The sequence below is a fragment of the Salvelinus fontinalis genome, chromosome 14, assembly GCF_029448725.1.
Source record: "Salvelinus fontinalis isolate EN_2023a chromosome 14, ASM2944872v1, whole genome shotgun sequence".
Lineage (NCBI taxonomy): Eukaryota > Metazoa > Chordata > Actinopteri > Salmoniformes > Salmonidae > Salvelinus > Salvelinus fontinalis.
The window spans coordinates 36146068-36171049 of record NC_074678.1 but is presented as its reverse complement, the minus strand read 5'-3'; the positions used below and the strand labels follow the sequence as shown (position 1 = coordinate 36171049).

The window sequence follows — 24982 nt, the reverse complement described above, 5'->3', positions numbered from 1 at the left end:
GAATGAGAGGCAGTGCTCTCAAGGAGGACACATGGTACAGCTGCTGAGGTTAGAGGTCAGAGGCTTCTGTAATGACTGGGGTCATTACAGAAGGGCAGCAGGTAGCCTAGCGGTTAGAGCGTTGGACTAGTAACCGAAAGGTTGCAAGATCTAATCCCCGAGCTGACAAGGTAAAAATCTGTCGTTCTGCCCCTGAACAAGGCAGTTAATCCACTGTTCCTAGGCCATCATTGAAAATAAGAATTTGTTCTTAACTGGATTGCCTAGTTAAATAAAGGTCAAATAAAAATAAAATCCTCTGCTAAAGTGCTCTTTTACTAGACAACCTACAGGCCGTTAGGGTTAACATGCTCAGAAATATCCCTTTCATGTCAGGATAAGGGATTGAACAGAAGAGGACCTCATACAAACTCCTGCTGCATGCCCTAACTAATAATGTAAAACTATTTGATAACGTTAAACTTTTCCACCGCAGCTATCAATGTGTAACAACTGAACTCCCAGACCTTAGGAGACTGCCAAGCTCACTTGCAGTGGATGGCAATAAAAACATGACATTCAAGTGGAACGAAGGTGAAACTGTTCCAATAGAAGTTCAAAGCCAAATAGCTGAGCTCTTCCATTAAGCTGATAAATCATCGAGAGGCCAAAGGAACCTCCCACCCCATGGAGATGGAGGTAACAATCTTGGAATGCACAGATAAGGAGATTGGTGGCAGTTTTACGAGGAGTGGTGTATAATATTTTGAAGTCCAATAATTTTAAATAAGGTGTGTCTGCTGACAGTAAAACAGGGTTAAGACGCCTTCCTATGCTAGTGTGTGTATTTCACATGATGCTTTTCTGCAGAGCAGCATTTAGGGTGTCTTGAAGTGTGTGTTTATGACTGATAAGCTGTGTTTCAGCATGTGCGCTCACTAACTAAGCCTGAACAAGTGCATGAGTTTGACATTATGAGTCACTCTCTCTTGACCCCTGACCTCAGGACCTCATGGTCCTGACTTAACTATACCCTCACTGCCCTCTCCAACCCGCTTTGGCCCACAAATGACTAGGGCCTGCCAGGCTAGGGTGCCCTGCGCCCAGTGTCTCACCCACACCTCCTGGACAGGAAAGACTTCGTCCAGCCTCCAGCCTCTAGTTGGCAGCGCCAACCAGAGCCACATGCTGATAACACACCAACCTCATACTGAGGCCTTCACTGTAAAGACAGTATGTGTGTTAGAGGTGAATGAGAGGTGGCTTAAGATGGATGGAGGGAAAGAGACAGAGGAGGAATGAGAGGCCGAAAGAGAGCAGAAATGGCATCTAGGCTTGTACTTTGTACAAGAAAGTGATTTTTCCACATAGAGTCATTCAGATCAAAATGTCCCAGAGACCGTGTTTAAAAAGAGTGTAACAAGGCACTCACACTGTGTCTGAAGGTTAACGGCCCAGCTCAAACCACCTCACAGGCCAAAGCTAACAGAACTCTCCTTCCATATCAACAACCGCTAAAGATCTGCCTTTCTACTTCAGAAGAAGCTAGCACAGTTCTGGCCTAATGTCCTCTCTCTTTCTGAAGCGCAACAGACTCCATCATAAAGACAGAGGAGAGAGAGAGGTGACTAGTAGTGTCCTACTCGTCCAGTTACAGTATATGGTGCGAGATCATGTCTGGCACTAGTTGTTTCAGGGCCTTTGTGCTTTAGCACTCCCTCACGCACTGTGAGGCCAGTTATGGACTTATGGCAGCAGATGATTACGAGAAGAGTTGATCCACCCTACAGAGGAGCATGGGCTGCTTCGTAACACTTGTGCTTGCATTGCAAAAACTAAACCTACTGTGACTTAGCCTGCAAGACATCCCCATCCATAGATTAGCACAGTATATAACTTTCTCTGGCCTTGCTTAGTACACGCATGCATATTGTAGCATTTCCTGGCCTATGTTAGCCTAGCATAGCATTCCCTGGCCTACGATAGCCCAGCATAGCATTCCCTGGCCTACGATAGCCTAGCATAGCATTCCCTGGCCTACGATAGCCTAGCATAGCATTCCCTGGCCTACGATAGCCTAGCATAGCATTCCCTGGCCTACGATAGCCTAGTATAGCATTCCCTGGCCTACGATAGCCTAGCACAGCATTCCCTGGTCTACGATAGCCTAGCACAGCATTCCCTGGCCAACAATAGCCTAGCATAGCATTCCCTGGCCTACAATAGCCTAGCACAGCATTCCCTGGCCTACGGTAGCCTAGCATAGCATCCCCTGGCCTACGATAGCCTAGCACAGCATTCCCTGGTCTACGATAGCCTAGCACAGCATTCCCTGGCCTACAATAGCCTAGCATAGCATTCCCTGGCCTACAATAGCCTAGCACAGCATTCCCTGGCCTACGATAGCCTAGCATAGCATCCCCTGGCCTACGATAGCCTAGCACAGCATCCCCTGGCCTACGATAGCCTAGCACAGCATTCCCTGGCCAACAATAGCCTAGCATAGCATTCCCTGGCATACGATAGCCTAGAATAGCATTCCCTGGCCTACGATAGCCTAGCATAGCATTCCCTGGCCTACGATAGCCTAGCATAGCATTCCCTGGCATACGATAGCCTAGAATAGCATTCCCTGGCCTACGATAGCCTAGCATAGCATTCCCTGGCCTACGATAGCCTAGCATAGCATTTCATGGTCTGGCCCTGCTGGATGCCCTAGTTGAATTTTAGCCTAGTGCAGCCTAGCTAGCACACTGTCAAGACATGATTTGTGTTGGCTAGCGAGGGTGCTAAGGGGAATGTGGTGAGCAAGGAAGGAAAACATCAGCCCAGTCTAGGGAAATAAAGGAAACACACACACACATACATATCACTTGTTCTCGTAGCAATGTCTAAGGTCTACATCCCAGGTCATTCCAACTCTATGACATCTGACCTGTTCATGATGCAGTCACTGGGCTGTGACTGCTGTTGGCGATACACAGTGAAACAGACACTCTCAAAACACACACACTGGCAGATACATGAAATAGAGCTTCAGAGAAGCTTCATGAGTGGCGAGCCTCCGACCCCCGTATGCGTCAAGAAACCACAACGCCAAAAAACACTCAACGAACGCATACGCTCAGCCTCCATCCACCCTGTCATGGTTGAGCAGAGATGGGAGAGGGGTACTCTATCAACCGAACCCAGCACGGGGACTGTCTGGGAAGACGGCAGTCTACATCAGTCACCCGCCGCTGGTCATCGAGGGATGTTGAGTGGATGCCGGTCCAATCCCCCTACTGTTTCCAATGAGACAGTAAACTGTCTCCACCAAACCAACTCAAATCAAATGCCACAATAAAGGAACACAGAGGAAGGAATGAAGGAAGGAACACAGAGGAAGGAATGAAGGAAGGAACACAGAGGAAGGAACGAAGGAAGGAACACAGAGGAAGGAAGGAACAGAGAGGAAGGAAGGAAGGAAGGAAGGAAGGAAGGAAGGAAGGAAGGAAGGAAGGAAGGAACACAGAGGAAGGACGGAAGGAACACAGAGGAAGGAAGGAAGGAAGGAAGGAAGGAAGGAAGGAAGGAAGGAAGGAAGGAAGGAACACAGAGGAAGGAACACAGAGGAAGGAAGGAATGAACACAGAGGAAGGACAGAAGGAACAAAGAGGAAGGACAAAAGGAACATAGAGGAAGGACAGAAGGAACATAGAGGAAGTACAGAAGGAACATAGAGGAAGGACAGAAGGAACATAGAGGAAGGAAGGAAGGAAGGAAGGAAGGAAGGAAGGAAGGAAGGAAGGAAGGAAGGAAGGAAGGAAGGAAGGAAGGAAGGAACACAGAGGAAGGAAGGAAGGAAGGAACACAGAGGAAGGAAGGAAGGAAGGAAGGAACACAGAGGAAGGAAGGAAGGAACACAGAGGAAGGAAGGAAGGAAGGAACACAGAGGAAGGACAGAAGGAACACAGAGGAAGGACGGAAGGAAGGAAGGATGGAAGGAAGGAAACCGAGAGACAGAGGAAGGAAGGACAGACAGAGGAAGGAATGACAGACAGAGGAAGGAAGGACAGACAGAGGAAGGAAGGACAGACAGAGGAAGGAAGGACAGACAGAGGAAGGAAGGACAGACAGGGGAAGGAAGGACAGACAGGGGAAGGAAGGACAGGGGTAGGAAGGACAGAGGAAGGAAGGACAGAGGAAGGAAGGACAGAGGAAGGGGAAGATGGGAAGAGCTGGAGGATTTATTTTATTTTTATGAGGCTTCTCACATATATTAACTTTTCTCCCTTCAGAGGGAGCGAGAGGGAATCACATGGTTACAACACTGTACAAAGACAGAACATTGAAATGTCTGTTTTGAAACTTTTGGGAGTGGAATGTTGATTTCTGATAGATAATAAACAAAAGTGAAATAAACTATTTCACTTGCTTTGGCAATGTAAACATATGTTTCCCATGCCAATAAAGCCTTTGGATTGAATCTGGAGAAGTGTTGCACCCAGGTGGCGACACGCATCTCTGCCTGGCAGATATCTCAGCTTGGATGTCTGCCCACCACCTCAACAAGACAGAGCTGCTCTTCCTCCCGGGGAAGGCCTGCCCGCTCCAAGCCCTCTCCATCACCGTTGACAACTCCATGGTGTCCCCGTCCCAGAGTGTAAACAACCTTGGCATGACCCTGAACAACACCCTGTCATTCTCTGAAAACATCACAGCAGTGACTCGCTCCTGCAAGTTCATGCTCTACAACATCTGTAGAGTACAACCTTTCTTCACACAGGAAGCGGCGCAGGTCCTAAGCCAGGCACTCGTCATATCCCATCTGGACTACTGAAACTCGCTGTTGGCTAGGCTCCCTACTCGTGCCATCAAACCCCTGCAACGCATCCAGAAAGCTGCAACCCGCCTGGTTTTCAACCTTCCTAAGTTCTCCCATGTCACCCTGCTCCTCCATACACTCCATTGGCTTCCAGTCAAAGCTTGCATCCATTACGAGACATGGTACTTGCCTACAGAGCAGCAAGAGGAACTGCCCCTCCCTACCTTCAGGCTCTGCTCCAAGCCTACATCCCAACCAACGCACTCTGTTCTGACACCTCTGCTCTCTTGGCCCTGCCACCCCTACGGGAGGGCAGCCCCCGCTCAGCCCAGTCCAAGCTCTTCTCTGTCCTGGCACCCCAATGGTGGAATTAGCTTCCCCATGATGCTAGGACAGGATATCTCCAAGGACATCCTCCACAAGTTTCTGGTATCCAAATCATAAGAGGATTTCACACTGCAAGTGATTGAAAGAGAGGGGGACGCAGAGAGACGCGGGGCGCAGAGAGAGGGAGAGAGACGGGGGACGCAGAGAGAGGGAAAGAGACGGGGGACAGAGGAAGTGAGAGACAGAGGACATCTAATGCACACTTGAGTTGACTCCCGCCATTCATTCATTTTGGTACAGCGTGTCTGATTATCAGCTGTTGTCAAACACACAAATTCTACTAGATCAAATGCCAGAATGATTATGCAGTTTTAAGTATGTAGTACGCTAGTATGGTATTCGGACTCGACCAGAGGGTGGTGTAGTCAGTCCAACGCACGCTTCAGGACATCCACAGCACCCGGTGTCACCTCAGCCTCCCGAGCCACAGACCGTTCCTCCTGCTACCATCTAGAAGGCGTAGACAGTACAGGTGGATCAAAGCTGAGACAGAAGCTGTTTAACAGTCTCTCAATCTCCAGGCATCAGCCTGTTAAACTGTCATCACTAGCCGGCTACCACCCAGTGTCTCCAGTATCTCAGAAACGGCTGCCCTCTTGGGCTTTTCACAATAGTGTCTAGGGTTTACAGAGAATGGTGCGACCAACAAACCACTTCCAGTAAGCGGCATTCCTGTGGGTGAAAACAGCTCGTTGATGAGAGAGGTCGAAGGAAAAGTGGGCTCTAGTGGGCACATGATCACCAACACTGGACAATTGAGGAGTGGAAAAATGTCAGAGAACAGAGGTAGGGAGAGAGACGGGGTACAGAGGTAGGGAGAGAGACAGGGAACAGAGGTAGGGAGAGAGACAGGGTACAGAGGTAGGGAGAGAGACAGTGAACAGAGGTAGGGAGCGAGACAGGGAACAGAGGTAGGGAGCGAGACAGGGAACAGAGGTAGGGAGAGAGACAGGGAACAAAGGTAGGGAGAGAGACAGGGAACAAAGGTAGGGAGCGAGAGCAAGCCTGTGCTTCTATTCTGTTCATGCAGGAAACATATGACATCTAGTCTCATGTATGAATACTCCATATGGCTGTCCCTCACACTGCAATGAACCAAAACAGCAGGATAGAAACCTCATTAACAACACACACACACTTCTCAGTCCACCTGCAATCCCACAGCTCCCCTCTCTCTCTGCTAATGTTCCTGTTGCATTACCAACCAGTCCAGATAACATGACCCAGTCCCTGGCAGACAGCACTCTGATCTTAGAGACACTGATAGCCAAACACAGCTGCTGTGTGTGTGTGTGTGTGTGTGTGTGTGTGTGTGTGTGTGTGTGTGTGTGTGTGTGTGTGTGTGTGTGTGTGTGTGTGTGTGTGTGTGTGTGTGTGTGTGTGTGTGTGTGTGTGTGTGTGTGTGTGTGTGTGTGTGTGTCCTCTTCCCTATCACACTCAAGGCCCCAACACTACTCTGTCTGCCAATTAGTGTGATCTTTTTTCACTCTCCTTTGTAAAAAAAGAAAAGCGCACCATCCAGCCTTTCATCTGCTCAACAACCTTGTGCTGCAACGAGACGAGGGGTCAGTTCAGACATCAGCCATGGTCACTTCCTGATTCATCTCCACAACCAGTGATCCCACGGAGAATGCAGTCCAGGGTCTCACACACACACACACACACACACACACACACACACACACACACAATTAGTGAGAGAGTAATACAAAGGGTTAAAGTGAGGAAGAGAGAGAGAGAAAGGCAGAGCGAGAGAGAGGAAGAGGTTGGGCAGAGAGAGAGGAAGAGGTTGGAGAGAGAGAGAGAGAGAGAGAGAGAGAAAGAGGTTGGAGAGAGAGAGAGAGAGAGAGAGAGAAAGAGGTTGGAGAGAGAGAGAGAGAGAGAGAGAGAAAGAGGTTGGAGAGAGAGAGAGAGAGAGAGAAAGAGGTTGGAGAGAGAGAGAGAGAGAGAGAAAGAGGTTGGAGAGAGAGAGAGAGAGAGAGAAAGAGGTTGGAGAGAGAGAGAGAGAGAGAGAAAGAGGTTGGAGAGAGAGAGAGAGAGAGAAAGAGGTTGGAGAGAGAGAGAGAGAGAGAGAGAGAGAAAGAGGTTGGAGAGAGAGAGAGAGAGAAAGAGGTTGGAGAGAGAGAGAGAGAGAAAGAGGTTGGAGAGAGAGAGAGAGAGAAAGAGGTTGGAGAGAGAGAGAGAGAGAGGAAGAGGTTGGGCAGAGAGAGAGGAAGAGGTTGGAGAGAGAGAGCGAGAGAGAGAGAGAGGTTGGAGAGAGAGAGAGAGAGAAAGAGGTTGGAGAGAGAGAGAGAGAGAAAGAGGTTGGAGAGAGAGAGAGAGAGAGGAAGAGGTTGGAGAGAGAGAGAGAGGAAGAGGTTGGGCAGAGAGAGGGGAAGAGGTTGGGGCGAGAGAGAGGAAGAGGTTGGGCAGAGAGAGGGGAAGAGGTTGGGGCGAGAGAGAGGAAGAGGTTGGGCAGAGAGAGGGGAAGAGGTTGGGGCGAGAGAGAGGAAGAGGTTGGAGAGAGAGAGAGAGGAAGAGGTTGGGGCGAGAGAGGGGAAGAGGTTGGGGAGGGTAGTGTACCAGTTCCCTCCCAGTCAGGAACCTCTCCAGGACCTGTGAAACCAACAAGAACCTGAAGACAAGCCCTCAGGCAGGAGAAAACAATATTGCCACAGAAAGACTTGTGTTCCTACTAGGGTTGAGCCATATTATGATAGTATTGGATATGGAAGATGATTAACAGTCATTGTCGACGGTGATGACATTGTGATGTAAGATGATGTAAAACCTATTCAACTTGACTGGGACCACGCAGTAAAGAGCTGACCCGGCAGCTCACAGCAGAGCCATGCCTAGTTGTAGCCTTTGTTGTAGCCTGCATAAACCAATTCAAGAAATATGTTAGAAACAATTTACAGAATGCAAGAAAACAATGTAGACAGAGCTAATAAGATTTTCACCAAAGCAGCACAAATTGTCCAGTCAGAAAATGTCTCAATATCGGATAATCTGGGCAATATAGCCGAAGCCAATTTTATTCCTCATCTATTATACAAGCCACACTTTATTTTCTCTCCATTTGATATATATATAAAAATGTAGTTTATCTTTATTTAACGAGGCAAGTCAGTTAAGAACAAATTCATATTTACAATGACTGCCTAGGATCAGTTGGTTAACTGCCATGTTCAGGGGCAGAACGACAGATGTTGTCGTTCCAGCTCGGGGATTCGATCCAGCAACCTTTTGGTTACTGTCCCAACACTCTAACCACTAGGCTACCTGGCTTTCTCCCGCCACGCTACTTCACGATCAAACAAAAAAGTGGGTTTTGAATAACCTAAAAATGTCCATATGTACTTCCTAATAAGGGCTAAATAAAAAGTTAGATGCAACCGAAAAAATGCTTTGTAAATATTGTTTTTGAGCTAGTGTGCATATGCCAAATCCACCTCTGCCTCTCCTGCAATATTAGCAATGGAATTAAAACACTAAATAAAGCCTATCTAGAAATATACAACCACTGTCAAAACATCTTATATTGTCTACTTAATCTACTTACATGAAATATTACATTCCTTGTAGCGCGGTGAAAGAACAGATTGATATGACCTTACACTGTGGTACGGGATGAAGGACCGTTCCTGCTGCTGGATCAGCAGGCCTGTGTATGGCACCCGAGCGGAAGGGGCGAAGCAAGAGGTTTCACTCTCGCCAAAATACGTCCAAAATAAGACCAATGCGTTTCTATGGGCTTATATTAGACCTAAGCTTGTCGCCTGCCTTCCCGCCTTTGGGACAAAGACTCCCGGCAGAGGCATGAGCATCTCCTCATTATATACAGATTTCTGGTGGCAGTAATGAGGTGCAGAAGAGGTGAATTTGGCGCACCTGCACTTGCTCAAAAACAATATTTAGATTCTGTACAGACGGGCATGTAACGTGACCTTTTTTGGAAGTACATATGGGCCGGGAAGGCAGTAATGATGATAGTTACTCAACAAAACCACATTATTTTGGTATGTACTGAACATACAGTATTTTGAAATGATAAGCTTGAAAGCTGGTGAATGACAAGTTGAATGGCTGCTTCCTGAGTGTAACTTCTTATGGCTGCAGGGGCAGTATTGAGTAGCATGGATGAAAGGTACACAGAGGTGCCCATAGTAAACTGCCTAATCCTCAGTGCCAGTTGCTAATATATGCATAGTATTATTCGTATTGGATAGAAAACACTCTGAAGTTTCTAAAACTGTTTGAATTGTGTCTGTGAGTATAACAGAACTCATGTTATTGAATAATTATCCAGTTCTTGGGACAGCGGAGTTCGTGCTCTGCAGCCAGGCTCTTCATGATTTTCAGTCAATCACACGACGCACAGCCAATGAGGCAGTCTTGCGCGTCGGCGCACACACCTCTTTTGTGCCACAGCTCCAACATAGCGGAACAGGCGACTAAAAGAGATTTGGCTCCAAAATATATTTTGTCACGATTCCTTTTGTCCCTCCTGTAGCATGCAAGCATATTCTAATGTATATTGTTTATAAAAACACAACCCTATTAAAATCAGGCCCAATGCAGCTGTTTATATATCAATATCAAACCATTTCCAGGTAACAACATTTTGACTGCACTGGGACTTTAACAATGGGTTTCTCTCTTTTAGGTCGTCATTGTAAATAAGAATTTGTTCTTAACAGACTTGCCTAGTTAAATAAAGGTAATTTTTTTATTTATATTTATTTTTCCTCCTCTCATTTAGTCTCTCTGCTAGTGAGAGAAATCACACTTCACTGAAAGGTAATTTTGTGATTTTCCTGTGGGTAAGAATCATGGGCTTTCAATGTGAACACCTTTCCTTTCCTTAGGCCGAACAACATCCCAGTCACTTCCACTATAAACACTTTCGGCCTGAGGACACTGAAAACACATACAAGACACACACACACCTTTACGGATAGCTCAGCCACCTCCTGTGTCATAACAACCAGGGAGAGAACTCTCCTCCATTCAGATGGAAACTACAACCCCAGAGAACCAGTTTCATTCCCTGGAGGCTGAAGTCCTACCAATTCATCTTCAACCACACAAGTTCCCGTATATTGATATTTTCTAATCATATTCTTAACTCAAGGGGAAACACCTCAACTGTGAACGAGAACACAAAACATTTACCAGCTGAATCTGTGTGCAAGAGAACGATTGCGAGAAACAGATAATGGAGAGAAAACGATTGAAAAGCAACTTGGAGTCGTAACAGTAGGGGCTCCCCTCATTGCAAATGCAAAGCAGGAGAGAGGAGAAGAGGGGGATCCCCTCAATGGGAATGCAAAGCAGGAGAGAGGAGAAGAGGGGGATGGGGAGATCTCAGAAGATAAAGTGCATGGCTGGAGAAGTGGGAAGGGTAGCCAATGGTTCCCTACTTCCCTCAGCAGTCTGCCTCTGCCTCTCCCTAATGTCCCTTCCCCCTTCCTCTTTCTTCCCCGGGAGTTCAGTTCATCTTCGCCCAGTCCTTTGTGCTGAGTGAAGAGCAGGTGTGGAGAGGTCTCTGCCTTGCTGTCCCGGGCAGCCCTGCAGGGATCTACACACAGGGATCCCAGACACACACACACACACACACACACACACACACACACACACACACACACACACAAAGATCCTTTTCTTCAAGTGTCTGTGTGTGCTGAACTGATTAAATAAAGGCCAGCTAATTACAGCTCCTGTTTAATAATAAAGCCATTTGAGAGGAAACTAAGGGCCATTGGTCTCTCATTGGGGAACAGGGGCTTCAGACACTCAATTAACCACAGAAAAGCTAACTGGGTTTGACCATCTCTTGCTACTGGTCACACAACTTGCTGGAGACACTGATCACCTGATGTCCACATAACCATCTTTGATGGTACTGATTAGAGGAGGGAACTTCAAGGAAGTGAGGAGGCAAACAGCCTTTTCTATGACTAAGGAAAAACTCAAATATAACCCAATGTTTTTCTATTTAGATGATAGGCCTAGTTGCAGAGGAACATTCCCTCCTGAATGTTAACTCCAGCATGGCATCCAAGGGGTGGCCCTAACCCTAACCCAGGGGTGGCCCTAACCCAGGGGCGGCCTTAACCCTAACCCAGGGGCCGCCTTAACCCTAACCCAGGGGCAGCCTTAACCCTCACCCAGGGGCAGCCTTAACCCTCACCCAGGGGCAGCCTTAACCCTCACCCAGGGGCAGCCTTAACCCTCACCCAGGGGCAGCCTTAACCCTCACCCAGGGGCAGCCTTAACCCTCACCCAGGGGCAGCCTTAACCCTAACCCAGGGGCAGCCTTAACCCTAACCCAGGGGCCCTAACGCTAACCCAGGGGCGGCCCAAACCTAACCCAGCGGCCCTAACCCTAACCCAGGGGCGGCCTTAACCCAAACCCAGGGGCGGCCCTTACCCAAACCAAGGGGCGGCCCTAACCCTCACCCAGGGGCGGCCCTAACCCTAACCCAGGGGCGGCCTTAACCCTAACCCAGGGGCGGCCCTACCCCTAACCCAGGGGCCCTAACGCTAACCCAGGGGCGGCCCTAAACCTAACCCAGGGGCGGCCTTAACCCAAACCCAGGGGCGGCCTTAACCCAAACCCAGGGGCGGCCTTAACCCAAACCCAGGGGCGGCCTTAACCCAAACCCAGGGGCGGCCTTAACCCAAACCCAGGGGCGGCCTTAACCCAAACCCAGGGGCGGCCTTAACCCAAACCCAGGGGCGGCCTTAACCCAAACCCAGGGGCGGCCTTAACCCAAACACAGGGGCGGCCCTTACCCAAACCAAGGGGCGGCCTTAACCCTAACCCAGGGGCGCCCTTAACCCTAACCCAGGGGCGGCCTTAACCTGTCTAGGATGAGGGTGCCGCTAGCGGCACTCCCCCCCCACCCCCACTGAAAAACCAGTGCCGCGAAATTCAAAAAAAATATTTTTTTTAAATATTTAACTTTCACACATTAAAGTCCAATACAGCTAATGAAAGACACAGATCTTGTGAATCCAGCCAAAATGTCAGATTTTTAAAATGTTTTACAGGGAAGACACAATATGTAAAGATGTACATCTATTACCTAAAAACACATTAGCATAATCCACCATCTTTTATTTGTCCACCAACACCAGTAGCTATCACCAATTCGGCTAAACTAAGATATTTATAGCCCCTAACCAAGAAAAAAACTCATCAGATGACAGTCTGATAACATATTTATGGTATGGGATAGGTTTTGTTAGAAAAAAGTGCATATTTCAGGTAGATGGCATAGGTTACAATTGCACCCACCGTCACAAATGGACAAGAAAAACTACATAGAGCAACGTGTTTACCTACTTACTAATCATCAAACATTTCGTAAAAATACACAGCATACACTAATCGAAAGACACAGATCCTGTGAATACAGACAATATTTCAGATTTTCTAAGTGTCTTACAGCGAAAACACAATAAATCGTTATATTAGCATAGCACATAGCACATAGCAGCCCAGCATTGATTCTAGCCAAAGTGAGCGATAATGTCAACATCGCCAAAATATATTAATTTTTTCACTAACCTTCTCAGAATTCTTCAGATGACACTCCTGTAACATCATATTACACAATCCATATAGAGTTTGATCGAAAATGTTTATATTTAGCCACCAAAATCATGGTTAGACAATGTGAAATGTAGCCCAGCTGGTGAGAAAATGTCCGTGCGCCATATTAGACAGTGATCTACTCTTATACATAAATACTCATAAACGTGACTAAAAAATATAGGGTGGACAGGGATTGATAGACAATTTAATTCTTAATACAATCGCGGAATTACATTTTTTTAATTATCCTTACTTTTCAATACAGTTTGCGCCAAGCGAAGCTACGTCAAAAAACATGGCGTCCTAATCCACTAACATTTTGACAGAAACACGATTTATCATAATAAAAATGTCCTATTTTGAGCTGTTCTTCCATCAGTATCTTGGGCAAAGGATCCTTTCTTGGGTCTAATCGTCTTTTGGTGGAAAGCTGTCCTCTTGCCATGTGGAAATGCCAACTGCGTTCGGGATGAACTGGAAGCGTGCCCAGCAATTCACAGCGTTTCAGAAATAAATGTCCCAAAATCGCACTAAACGGATATAAATTGCTATAAAACGCTTTAAATTAACTACCTTATGATGTTTTTAACTCCCATAACGAGTAGAAACATGACCAGAGTAATATTACTCCCTCCACTAATGCTTGGAACAAGTGCGGGTCGATGTCCTCCAGGCGCATTACGCAGCAAGAAAAGAGTTCCTAGCTACAGGGTTTTTTAATTTGTAGTGCCTGTGAACGCGCAATCGACCCCATTCAAATCGTCATCACGTAAAGGCATCCAGGGGAAGACGTAAGCAGTGTCCGTATACTCATAGCAATAACTGCGGCCTTTTAACTGACTCCAGATCAGGGGCCAAAATTTCTGAAATCTGACTCCATGTCAGGGAAATTGCTGTAGAATGACTTCTGTTCCACTTAGAGACAAAATTTCAACTCCTATAGAAACTATAGACTGTTTTCTATCCAATAATAATAATAATATGCATATTGTACGATCAAGAATTTTGTGGGAAGCCGTTTCAAAAATTACACGATTAGCATAAATAGTGACAACAGCGCCCCCATCCTCAACAGGTTAACCCTAACCCAGGGGCGCCCTTACCCTAACCCAGGGGCGCCCTTAACCCCAACCCAGGGGCGCCCTTAACCCCAACCCAGGGGCGCCCTTAACCCCAACCCAGGGGCGCCCTTAACCCCAACCCAGGGGCGCCCTTAACCCCAACCCAGGGGCGGCCTTAACCCCAACCCAGGGGCGGCCTTAACCCCAACCCAGGGGCGGCCTTAACCCCAACCCAGGGGCGGCCTTAACCCCAACCCAGGGGCGGCCTTAACCCCAACCCAGGGGCGGCCTTAACCCCAACCCAGGGGCGGCCTTAACCCCAACCCAGGGGCGGCCTTAACCCCAACCCAGGGGCGGCCTTAACCCCAACCCAGGGGCGGCCTTAACCCCAACCCAGGGGCGGCCTTAACCCCAACCCAGGGGCGGCCTTAACCCCAACCCAGGGGCGGCCTTAACCCCAACCCAGGGGCGGCCTTAACCCCAACCCAGGGGCGGCCTTAACCCCAACCCAGGGGCGGCCTTAACCCCAACCCAGGGGCGGCCTTAACCCCAACCCAGGGGCGGCCTTAACCCCAACCCAGGGGCGGCCTTAACCCCAACCCAGGGGCGGCCTTAACCCCAACCCAGGGGCGGCCTTAACCCCAACCCAGGGGCGCCCTTAACCCCAACCCAGGGGCGCCCTTAACCCCAACCCAGGGGCGCCCTTAACCCCAACCCAGGGGCGCCCTTAACCCCAACCCAGGGGCGGCCTTAACCCCAACCCAGGGGCGGCCTTAACCCCAACCCAGGGGCGGCCTTAACCCCAACCCAGGGGCGGCCTTAACCCCAACCCAGGGGCGGCCTTAACCCCAACCCAGGGGCGGCCTTAACCCCAACCCAGGGGCGGCCTTAACCCCAACCCAGGGGCGGCCTTAACCCCAACCCAGGGGCGGCCTTAACCCCAACCCAGGGGCGGCCTTAACCCCAACCCAGGGGCGGCCTTAACCCCAACCCAGGGGCGGCCTTAACCCCAACCCAGGGGCGGCCTTAACCCCAACCCAGGGGCGGCCTTAACCCCAACCCAGGGGCGGCCTTAACCCCAACCCAGGGGCGGCCTTAACCCCAACCCAGGGGCGGCCTTAACCCCAACCCAGGGGCGGCCTTAACCCCAACCCAGGGGCGGCCTTAACCCCAACCCAGGGGCGGCCTTAACCCCAACCCAGGGGCGGCCTTAACCCTAACCCATGGGCGGCCCTTACCCTAACCCAGGGGCGGCCCTTACCCTAACCCAGGGGCGGCCTTAACCCTAAGCCAGGGGCGGCCTTAACCCTAAGCCAGGGGCGTCCTTAACCCTAACCCAGGGGCGGCCTTAACCCTAACCCAGGGGCGGCCTTAACCCTAACCCAGGGGCGGCCTTAACCCTAACCCAGGGGCGGCCTTAACCCTAACCCAGGGGCGGCCTTAACCCTAACCCAGGGGCGGCCCTGAAAGAGTATAAGAGAAACAGAGGGTGAGAGAGAGGTAGCATGCTTAAAAGCATTGAAAGCAGCTTTGGTCAAAGCCTTTAACAAAAAGGGTACGTAGGCAAACCATCAGAAGGGGAATAGATAAACGATCTCGGTCTACCACGCTGTAGTGTACAAACCGTTTTAAAAACAACAGCTGGACCAGGCCAGTCAGCCCAGGAGCGAAGGAAAGGAGATCATCTCTGTGGTCGTAACTCACTACTGTTGTCCAGAGGCGAGACAAGATACTGTGTCCCGAATGGCACCCTATTGACATCATCCAAAGTAGTGTACTCTAAAGGGAACTGGGTGCCAGTTGGGACACAACCGTAGTCTAGAGACTGGACCTCCATCCTCCATCTGGAACAATGCTGTTCACAGTATCGTTCAATCCTGGCATTGGCCGGGCCAGGGAAGGTGGGGTGAGGGGAGAAGGTGGGGGAGAAGTGGGGTGTGCTGCAGGCCAGGGGGAGGTGGGGTGTGGTGCAGGCCAGGGGGAGGGGAGGTGGAGTGTGGTGCAGGCCAGGGGGAGGGGAGGTGGAGTGTGGTGCAGGCCAGGGGGAGGGGAGGTGGAGTGTGGTGCAGGCCAGGGGGAGGTGGGATGTGGTGGGGTGTGGTGTAGGCCAGGTGGGGTGTGGTGTAGGTCAGGTGGGGTGTGGTGTAGGCCAGGGGGAGGTGGGATGTGGTGGGGTGTGGTGTAGTCCAGGGGGAGGTGGGTAAGGCCACTAAAAAGGGGCTAAAACAAGAGGGCTTGAGTACATCATTGCCTGGAGGAAGGCCAAAAACACACAAGCAGCCCACATCTAATGGAAATGTGGATAGATTCCTTCAGCATAGTGCTCCAGAGCTGAGCTCGGCAAACGGTACCGTAGCGCCAAGTCTAGGACCAAAAGCTCCTTAACAGCTTCTACCCCCAAGCCATAAGACTGCTGAGCAATTAATCAAAATGGCCACCTGGACTATTTACATTGACACCCCGCCCCACCTTTGTTTTTACTAGTGATGCACCGACATTACATTTTTGGCCGATACACAATATTTTCCTTGCCAAAAAACCCGATACCAATAACCGATATTTAAAATTTGACTGGCCTTTTAAGCATTCTAGTACAGTTAAATAGTTAACACACACGGACGCAGTCTAAGGCACTGCATCTCAGTGCAAGAGGTGTCATTACAGTCCCTGGTTCGAATCCAGGCTGTATCACATCTGGCCGTGATAGGGAGTCCCATAGGGCGGCACACAATTGGCCCAGCGTCGTATGGAACATTATTGTAAATAAGAATTTGTTCTTAACTGCCACGACTTCCGCCGAAGTCGGTCCCTCTCCTTGTTCGGTTGTCGTTCGGCGGTCGACGTCACCGGCCTTCTAGCCCTCGCCGATCCACTTTTAATTTTCCATTTGTTTTGTCTTTGTTTTACACACCTGGTTTCAATTCCCCAATTACATGTTCATTATTTAACCCTTTGTTTTCCCCATGGTTTTTGTGCGTGATTGTTTTAAGTATGTTCGGTCCGTTATTGTGGGCTTGGTATTACGACATATTATTGGAAATTTTGAGTAAAGTTACTTGTGTTACTCATCTCTGCTGTCCTGCGCCTGACTCCTCTGCACCAGCTATACCCAGACTACATTAACAATCTGCCTAGTTAAATAAAGGTTACACACACACACAGACCAAAATGTTGTATTTTGTTGGCATTGACATATGTCCCCATTGCCAGTAAAACGTAATCAAAAGCTATTTATTTTACTTACTAGCTGTGCTGTTTCGCTGTTCATTTGTTCAGTCGTTTCATTCTCAACCAGGATTTCTATGGAATGCCGTTTGGGTCTTTGCGTGTCAAAAAGGATACACATCAAATAACACTATTTGACGTGTCAAATAAGCTTGTTGACCAATCAAGACCTGAAAATCACATAACAATTTAACGCGTTCATACATTTTTTACGTAGTTATTACACATTGATTACCCTATCACTCGTATTTCATGTCACAACGATTCATCGATACGTATGCTATGATGCTGGTAAAGTTGTCTCACGCACCTAGTGCTGGTCATAAATAAATCTAGCTAGCTCATGGATGCAAACAATGTTCTTCCTCAAAAACATAGCAAAACGACATAATCAAGGTGTCATCTAAAATAACCTTAATTAATTAAACAGTTCTTATTTGATTAATGGTGGTCTGCCCCATCTATGTGAAGCTAGCCACAATAAGGATTAGCCACAATAGTGGCCTTTGCGGTTAGCCTTCAAAATAAAAGTATGGCATAATTCTACTATTTGTATTAATTTGCATCACTGTCATAATTTTATTTTGAATGCAAACTGCAAATTCCACTATTGTGCCTAATCCTTATTGTGGCTAGCATCACAATACAACCCGGTCCGGTTCGAGCCTCACTAGCCAGATGACGCTAGCTGGCTGCTTATAACGTTAGCTTTGGGGAACGGGGTTAAGTAGCTGGCTAGCTATTTATTTTCATGAACTGAAGTTCAATTTCAATAGGCGAACAACAAGTTGCAACCTAGCTAATACTTACAAGGATTCCTAAATCATTGCAAAGAATAATGAAAATTACTGCAGTTTCTACTGGTCATTGTTTTTAGGCTGGTTGTATTGGTGCTAGCTACCCCAGAAGTTGCGGTCGAACAAATTATGCTTTATTACCAACGCGGTATGGTAAACACATCGTTTGTGGCCGGTGTTTGCAGAATGTTTTGTACAGCTTTGACAGCGCTACTGTATATTTTTTGACACAAAGACCCAAACAGAGTTCCATAGTATGCATGTCGTGAAGCTAATAGCACTGATGCTATTACTGTGTAACTCCGGTAGGGCAACATGGATTCCATTATCTTGGCTTTAATGGATTTTGCCTTTGAGTTGTCTCTGTGAAATGTTCTTACTCTTCAAAAGACTGCTCGACTTGTTGATTGCTCGAGCCACACAGCAGACATTGTGGGCTAGGTTAGGAACGCTCTGTTGCACGTGTAGCGCAAAATTTTACGTGGCGTCATTACGTCATGTACCTACGTTATATAGGTATGCACGGTAGGTTTGACATCTGTTTTTAACATCCGCGTTAAACTAGACATCGGGCCGATACCGATGTTGGCATTTTTTATCTAATATCTAATATCGTCCAATTCCGATATGTTCACCAATATACAGTGGAGAGAACAAGTATTTGATACACTGCCGATTTTGCAGTTTTTCCTACTTACAAAGCATGTAGAGGTCTGCGACAGCGACAGCCCCGAAACCTGAAGGATCTGGAGAAGGGCTGTATGGAGGAGTGGGCCAAAATCCCTGCTGCAGTGTGTGCAAACCTGGTCAAGAACTACAGGAAACGTATGATCTCTGTAATTGCAAACAAAGGTTTCTGTACCAAATATGAAGTTCTGCTTTTCTGATGTATCAAATACTTATGTCATGCAATAAAATGCTAATTAATTACTTAAAAATCATACAATGTGATTTTCTGTTTTAGATTCCGTCTCTCACAGTTGAAGTGTACCTATGATAAAAATGACAGACCTCTACATGCTTTGTAAGTAGAAAAACCTGCAAAATCGGCAGTGTATCAAATACTTGTTCTCCCCAATGTATCATGCATCCCTAGTTTTTACACTGCTGCTACTCGCTGTTTATTATCTATGCATAGGTCACTTTATCCCTACCTACATGTACAAATTACCTTAATTAACCTGTAACCCCGCACATTGACTCGGTACCGGTACCCCCTGTATATAGGCTCATTATTGTTATGTAATTTCTGTGTTACTTTTTGATCTTATTGTATTTTTTTTAACTTTATTTAGTAAATATTTTCTTAACTTTATTTCTTGAACTGCATTGTTGGTTAAGGGGTTGTAAGTAAGCATTTCACGGTAAGGTCTACTACACCTGTTATATTCAGTGATTTCATATATTTCACTAGATTCTTATGGACAAGACCAACATTTTTACACACATCTTAAAGAAATCTAAAGAAACTTTGTGGAATTGCAAAGTAAACTGCAGAAAAAAATTTAATAGGCATGTGTATCAACTCAAACATGAATCAAAATAGAATTAAGGAAGACCAACTTCTGTACAATGACAGAGAGCACAACATCTGAAGAGGCAGATCATGAGTTCAGAACACAAAGCACAGAGTAATGGGATGCATATGTGGTTAACTCTGAGAATACCTCAACATCTTTACTCCTAGACTTCTGGAACACCACATAATGTTCTAGAACCATTCCGGAACAGAAAAAAAAAACACAGCTTTAAAGAGGCCAGGTCAGTGGGAGTTCAGGCCTCAGAACAAAAGAGTGGCAGCTCCTCATGTCAGAGAAACATGTGCTGGTGAGTGGTGGGGGAGAGTAGGCCTATAGCCGGGGGGCCAGGAGGGGTTGATTTTTGATAACTTTGCTCAGAGGCCCACCACAGAGACCCAGCCACTCCAGAGAGCCCCTCTCCCCAGCCTCAACCCACCAACAAGGCTAAGTGTGATGGATGGAGGTCCAGGGCCGTTAACCATCTGGCTGATTTCCTAGAGGCTTTCTTAATAGGGCTCCTCGCCCTTAATAGGGCTCCCCACCTAGACACTGTCTGTGAAGAGACCAGAACCAAGGCGACACATTCACCACAGGACCGGGCTACAGTTGTTTTGGGGGGTAATTTTCTACATCATCTCCTACATTGCAATTTTGAAAATAAATATATGTCATAATTGGAAGCAATGTGTGTTTTTTTTCCCTCAACAGAGCATGTACACACAGAGATAGGTGTTCCTAATAACTAGCAAAACACACCAGGGCATCACTGGCAGACCACTGTGGATCTGCTGGGTATTACAAGAGCACCATAGCCAATGCAGCACAGGCACTTTGAAGCTGCTCTGCAGAGAAACATCAGGAGTTCAGATTGTTTTGGTGCATGTGTATTGTCTTCTCTTATAGTCTGCATTTTGATCACTAAGATAAGTGAAAGGAAAAGAGAGATGTGTAACCGAGTTTGTCTAGTCAGAAGTAAAACCATGACAAGAAAGATCAGCCAGGGAGAAGGAAAGAGTCTCATACCCTCTCAACAACGGTTGGACTTGGACAGGACCCAACCCTGAAGATCAGGACCTAAAGATTCTTTCCTGGGGATCCTTCACAGGTTCCGCACCCCCCACACATTTTTATACCAGAATTATTCAATTAGGAGGCCTGTACAGGATTCTGGACGAGCAAACGCCAAAACAAACCGCAAGCCCCACAACCCCATGCTTCCACCTTCCTGTGATTATAGGAAGTAGCCCCACTTTTCAGATGGAGAATCAACATATTGATCAGGGGTTATAGAAGGCAAATACATGCTCTCTGGGAAAACTGTACTTACACAGAGAGTGAGTGATGAGCATCTGATTTCTCTAGGCTGTGGCTATGCTGTCTATAATGCAGTCCCTATGCTCCGCTTAGTTGGCTAGGCCTAACTGTTAAAGGCTACATAGGCCTGGGTTGCTGTGTCTCAACAGTTGAGAAAATACAATAAAGACACCAGTGTTTAACTCCACTGCAAATTAGGTAAAAATCCTGTCTCTTCAATTAGAACAATTTCAACCATTGAATGTTATCCTAAAAATGCTTTCCGGGCAGGGCTCTACAGTGTTACCATTTTGGTCACATATGCTCCTAAATATTTGACTGTGCTACCTGGAATTTTAATTTGGGACCACCAATGCCCCCTTGTAAAAATATATATATATATTTTGTAATTGCTGGCAATTCTTATCATTAATACCTAGAATATTTGTAATGTCTTAATGTGCTCCTACATTTTTCCACTTAGGAGCACATGTAAGAAATGTCAGCGGTAGGCCTGCTCACTCGGCACCAAAGCTCATCTCCTCTCCACAGAAGCACTTGATTATCCACGCATTAAGTTACAAACGCAATTGAGAACATAGGGTTTGTCTGTGTAACCAGGCTCCCTTGATAATTGAATAAGTCACTGACAGATTGTATCAATTTAACCCACTGACTCAAGAGACCATGACAGGGCAGTGACACACATCATATTACAAATAAGACCAGATTTACACTTATTTACATGGGCAGAGGACAATGTGAGGTTTGGTTGATTATAGAAAGACCAAAAAATGGATAAATGTAATCCCGGTAAGAAACGATATCATGCAAACAGGAATTATGACAAATGTATATGTCTCTTTAAATGCTTTGTGTATACTTCCTCCTGTATAATTCACTGTGGACTCAGGATTGGGTCAGAGCACTTCAGTATAATCCCAGTATGGACACATTCCCAGCCTAGTCTAGCTTTAGTAGTAGAGAGAGTTAATTTGTCTTCATATTATTAGTATTCTTTTTTGTCATTTAGCAGACACTCTTGTCCAGAGTGACTTACAGGGACAATTAGGGTTAAGTGCCTTGCTCAAGGGCATAGACAGATTGTCCACCTAGTCAGCCCTGGGAACCGAACCAGCAACCTTTCAGTTACTGGCCCAATGCTCTCAACCGCAGGGAGATCAGCTGCCATAGCCACATCTTTACAATTATTTACATGGGGAGGTGACTGTTTAATCAGGATACAGTACACCTAACTTTGTGGTCAAAGAGGTCTGACCAAACATATAGCTTCATATCAATGCAATGCCTGAATTAAATCAGCTAAAAGCCCAGCTACATTTTCACAGCTTGTAAAATAACATGACAATCAACCGAGAATGTTGCAGTTTTACAGGAAAAAACAAAACATTTTTTTTTGTTGCCATAAATGATTTTGTAGGATGAATCAGAAACCAACCGAAACCTCAGACTCAAACCAGAAGACTGATAAATATGGCCATTCATTAAATTACACTCAGAGTACACCCCAGCCAAGGCATGAATATTTGAAGACATCAATGGCCAAAATAAGATGGATAATAGTATCATGAGGTCAACAGAGAGAAACTGAAAGGAAGAGAAAGAAACCAAGAAAGAACAAAGAGGGGGGAAATCAAATCAAGATTTATTTATAACGCACATTTCAGACATGGAATGTTCTTCACAGGAAAAAAAACTTTCCAATGTCCTTCACAGGGAAAAAAGATCCCAACCGTCTTCACAGGAAAAAAAAGATCCCGACGTCCTTCACAGGAAAAAAAAACATCCCAACTTCCTTCACAGGAAAAAAAACATCCCAACGTTCTTCACAGGGAAAAAAAGAGCCCAACGTTCTTCACAGGAAAAAAAAGATCCCAACTTCCTTCACAGGAAAAAAAACATCCCAACGTTCTTCACAGGGAAAAAAAGAGCCCAACGTTCTTCACAGGAAAGAAAAGAGCCCAACGTTTTTCACAGGAAAGAAAAGAGCCCAACGTTCTTCACAGGGAAAAAAAGATCCCAACGTTCTTCACAGGGAAAAAAAGATCCCACCGTTCTTCACAGGGAAAAAAAGATCCCACCGTTCTTCACAGGGAAAAAAAGAGCCCAACGTTCTTCACAGGAAAGAAAAGATCCCAACGTTCTTCACAGGAAAGAAAAGATCCCACCGTTCTTCACAGGGAAAAAAAGATCCCAACGTTCTTCACAGGGAAAAAAAGAGCCCAGCGTTCTTCACAGGGAAAAAAAGAGCCCAACGTTCTTCACAGGGAAAAAACAATCCCAATGTCCTTCACAGGGGAAAAACAATCCCAATGTCCTTCACAGGGGAAAAAAATCGCAATGTCCTTCACAGGAAAGGAAAAGAGAAAGGGAACAAAGAAGGCTCCGGGGATCACAGCAGGCCTGAAAGCCAGGTCACAGTGGTAGGATGAAGGGTAGTGGGAAGATGAAACACCATTTGGACTGGGCCCCCTACTGATCATCACTGTGAGCCCTGCCTCTGAAGTGTGAAGCAACCCCCTTCCACCATCACTGCACTGTTCGCCATTTGTTGGCCATGGCCAGACTCCCTTTTAAATTAGCACGACAAACAGTGTTCCGAAAATCAATCAGGATAATTAAAATGTGATAATTGTGTGCATTTAGCGGTTTTCTACAATGTACCCACAAATACAACAAAATGTCAACGCAAAAGAAGCCACTAATTCCGTAATCAATCATTTAAAATGTTCAGCTATTAGAAACAAACGAAATAATGTTGTACTATCCACATCGCGCACTAAGCCAAATAGTAAAATCATGGCAGATTTCTGTTTTCGTCAAAATAACAGCAAATAATTTCACCTAAAATAGGAGCAGTGGTGTGGTGAGAGGAGGGGATGTGAATTAAGTGTGTTTAGTTCTCCCCTCCCCATTCACACACGCTAATTGTGGTCATTCATAAATGTAACAGAAATCTGACACTATAAACGTTATAAATGTGACACCATAAAGCCTATAAAAAAGGTTCTGAGAAGATAACGCGTCTAATCAACGCTGAAATGCTGCAGGTAAAGAGTGTTATTATCAGAATAATTTATCCTCTAACCTCCTTCCTCTAGGACTTCTAGGTGATGCAGTTCCTGATAAAGTGTGACAACACACCAACTATCTCAAGGTGCTGTTAAAATATCCTAACCTCCTACGAAAAAGTAACTTCGGTATCGAAGTGCCTTGAAAATGGTGTTTTCCTTGTCACACTGCAACATTTTGTCATCCGCATACGACTTCAAAGAGAGCGCCTTTCAAGAATGGCTGCTTCTGAGCCAAAGGCAAATAAATAGCGTGAATAGCTACAAAGGACGTGGTTGTTGTAATTGATGTAGCTAGTTTAATAGAACATTTGTTACATTTCTGACCAAAGTTACACTAGTACAGAACTGCAACAATGTGGCATAATTAGTAGCTGTAGCCTAGTGACAGTAGATTGCAACAGAACCAATTCATGATACAAGTCAATGCGCAAGTAGATAATACGTCAAAAATAACTGTGTCGAATGTTAAAATCGAAACAGAACATTTGAACAGTTTTGTTACCTGCATGTTGAATACTCCAAGCTCCTGCGAGGACAGTTTTTTCATTTGTACGGCTAAAACTTGTGCCTCCTCCAAGATCGAGAACTCCGTTTCGGCACCACAAACCCCACAACATAGAAGCGACAAGACTGCCATAAAGCTCCAAGAAACAGCCATGAAGTTATACCAGTGGAGTCTCGAGTGCTTACTCCAATTCGTGTATGTAATGTGTGTTAAAATCACGGATCCTTCTCCCCCTACCCGCCTCGCCATGATGGCTGGGGTAGTTGAATAGTAAACAGTGAATTCGCTTTGCAGCCCTTGGGGGGAAAACTTCAAGGGAACAACTTCGCAACGTCGTCGCTAAACCTGGACCTACTTTCAAGACAAACTCCCTCGATTTTAAACGGCGACATCAATGCATCTTCGGGAATCATTGAAGGCAGGAAAATAAAATCCGTAAAAGCACCTATAGCTGTTGTTTTTTTGATCCTGCTCACTCCGCACCAACTCCAGCAAAGTGTGAGCCGGAGAATCACAATGGGGGTGAAAGTAGGAGGAGCGGGAGAAAAACAACGGCATGGAGCTTGAGGTGGGAATGGATTGGGATTTGATTTGGAGAACAATCTTACATAACAAGTGGAGGCTGCTGAGGGTAGGACGGTTCATAATAATGGCTGTAATGGCGTCCATGGAATGGTATCAAACAAGTGGTTTCCATGTGGTTGATGCCATTCCATTGACTCCATTCC

General features: G+C 46.6%; 1 protein-coding gene across 2 annotated transcripts in view; it reads right to left on the bottom strand.

Moving 5' to 3' along the window:
• Positions 1-24769, bottom strand: part of cachd1 (cache domain containing 1) — a 146341-nt gene extending 121572 nt beyond the window's left edge. For both annotated transcript variants that reach the window (XM_055861580.1, XM_055861581.1), the window contains exon 1: positions 24252-24769. In XM_055861580.1, coding sequence (XP_055717555.1) covers positions 24252-24503 — 252 coding nt within the window. In that variant the 5' untranslated portion in view covers positions 24504-24769. The remainder of the gene's footprint in view (positions 1-24251) is intronic.
• Positions 24770-24982: the final 213 nt, after the last annotated feature.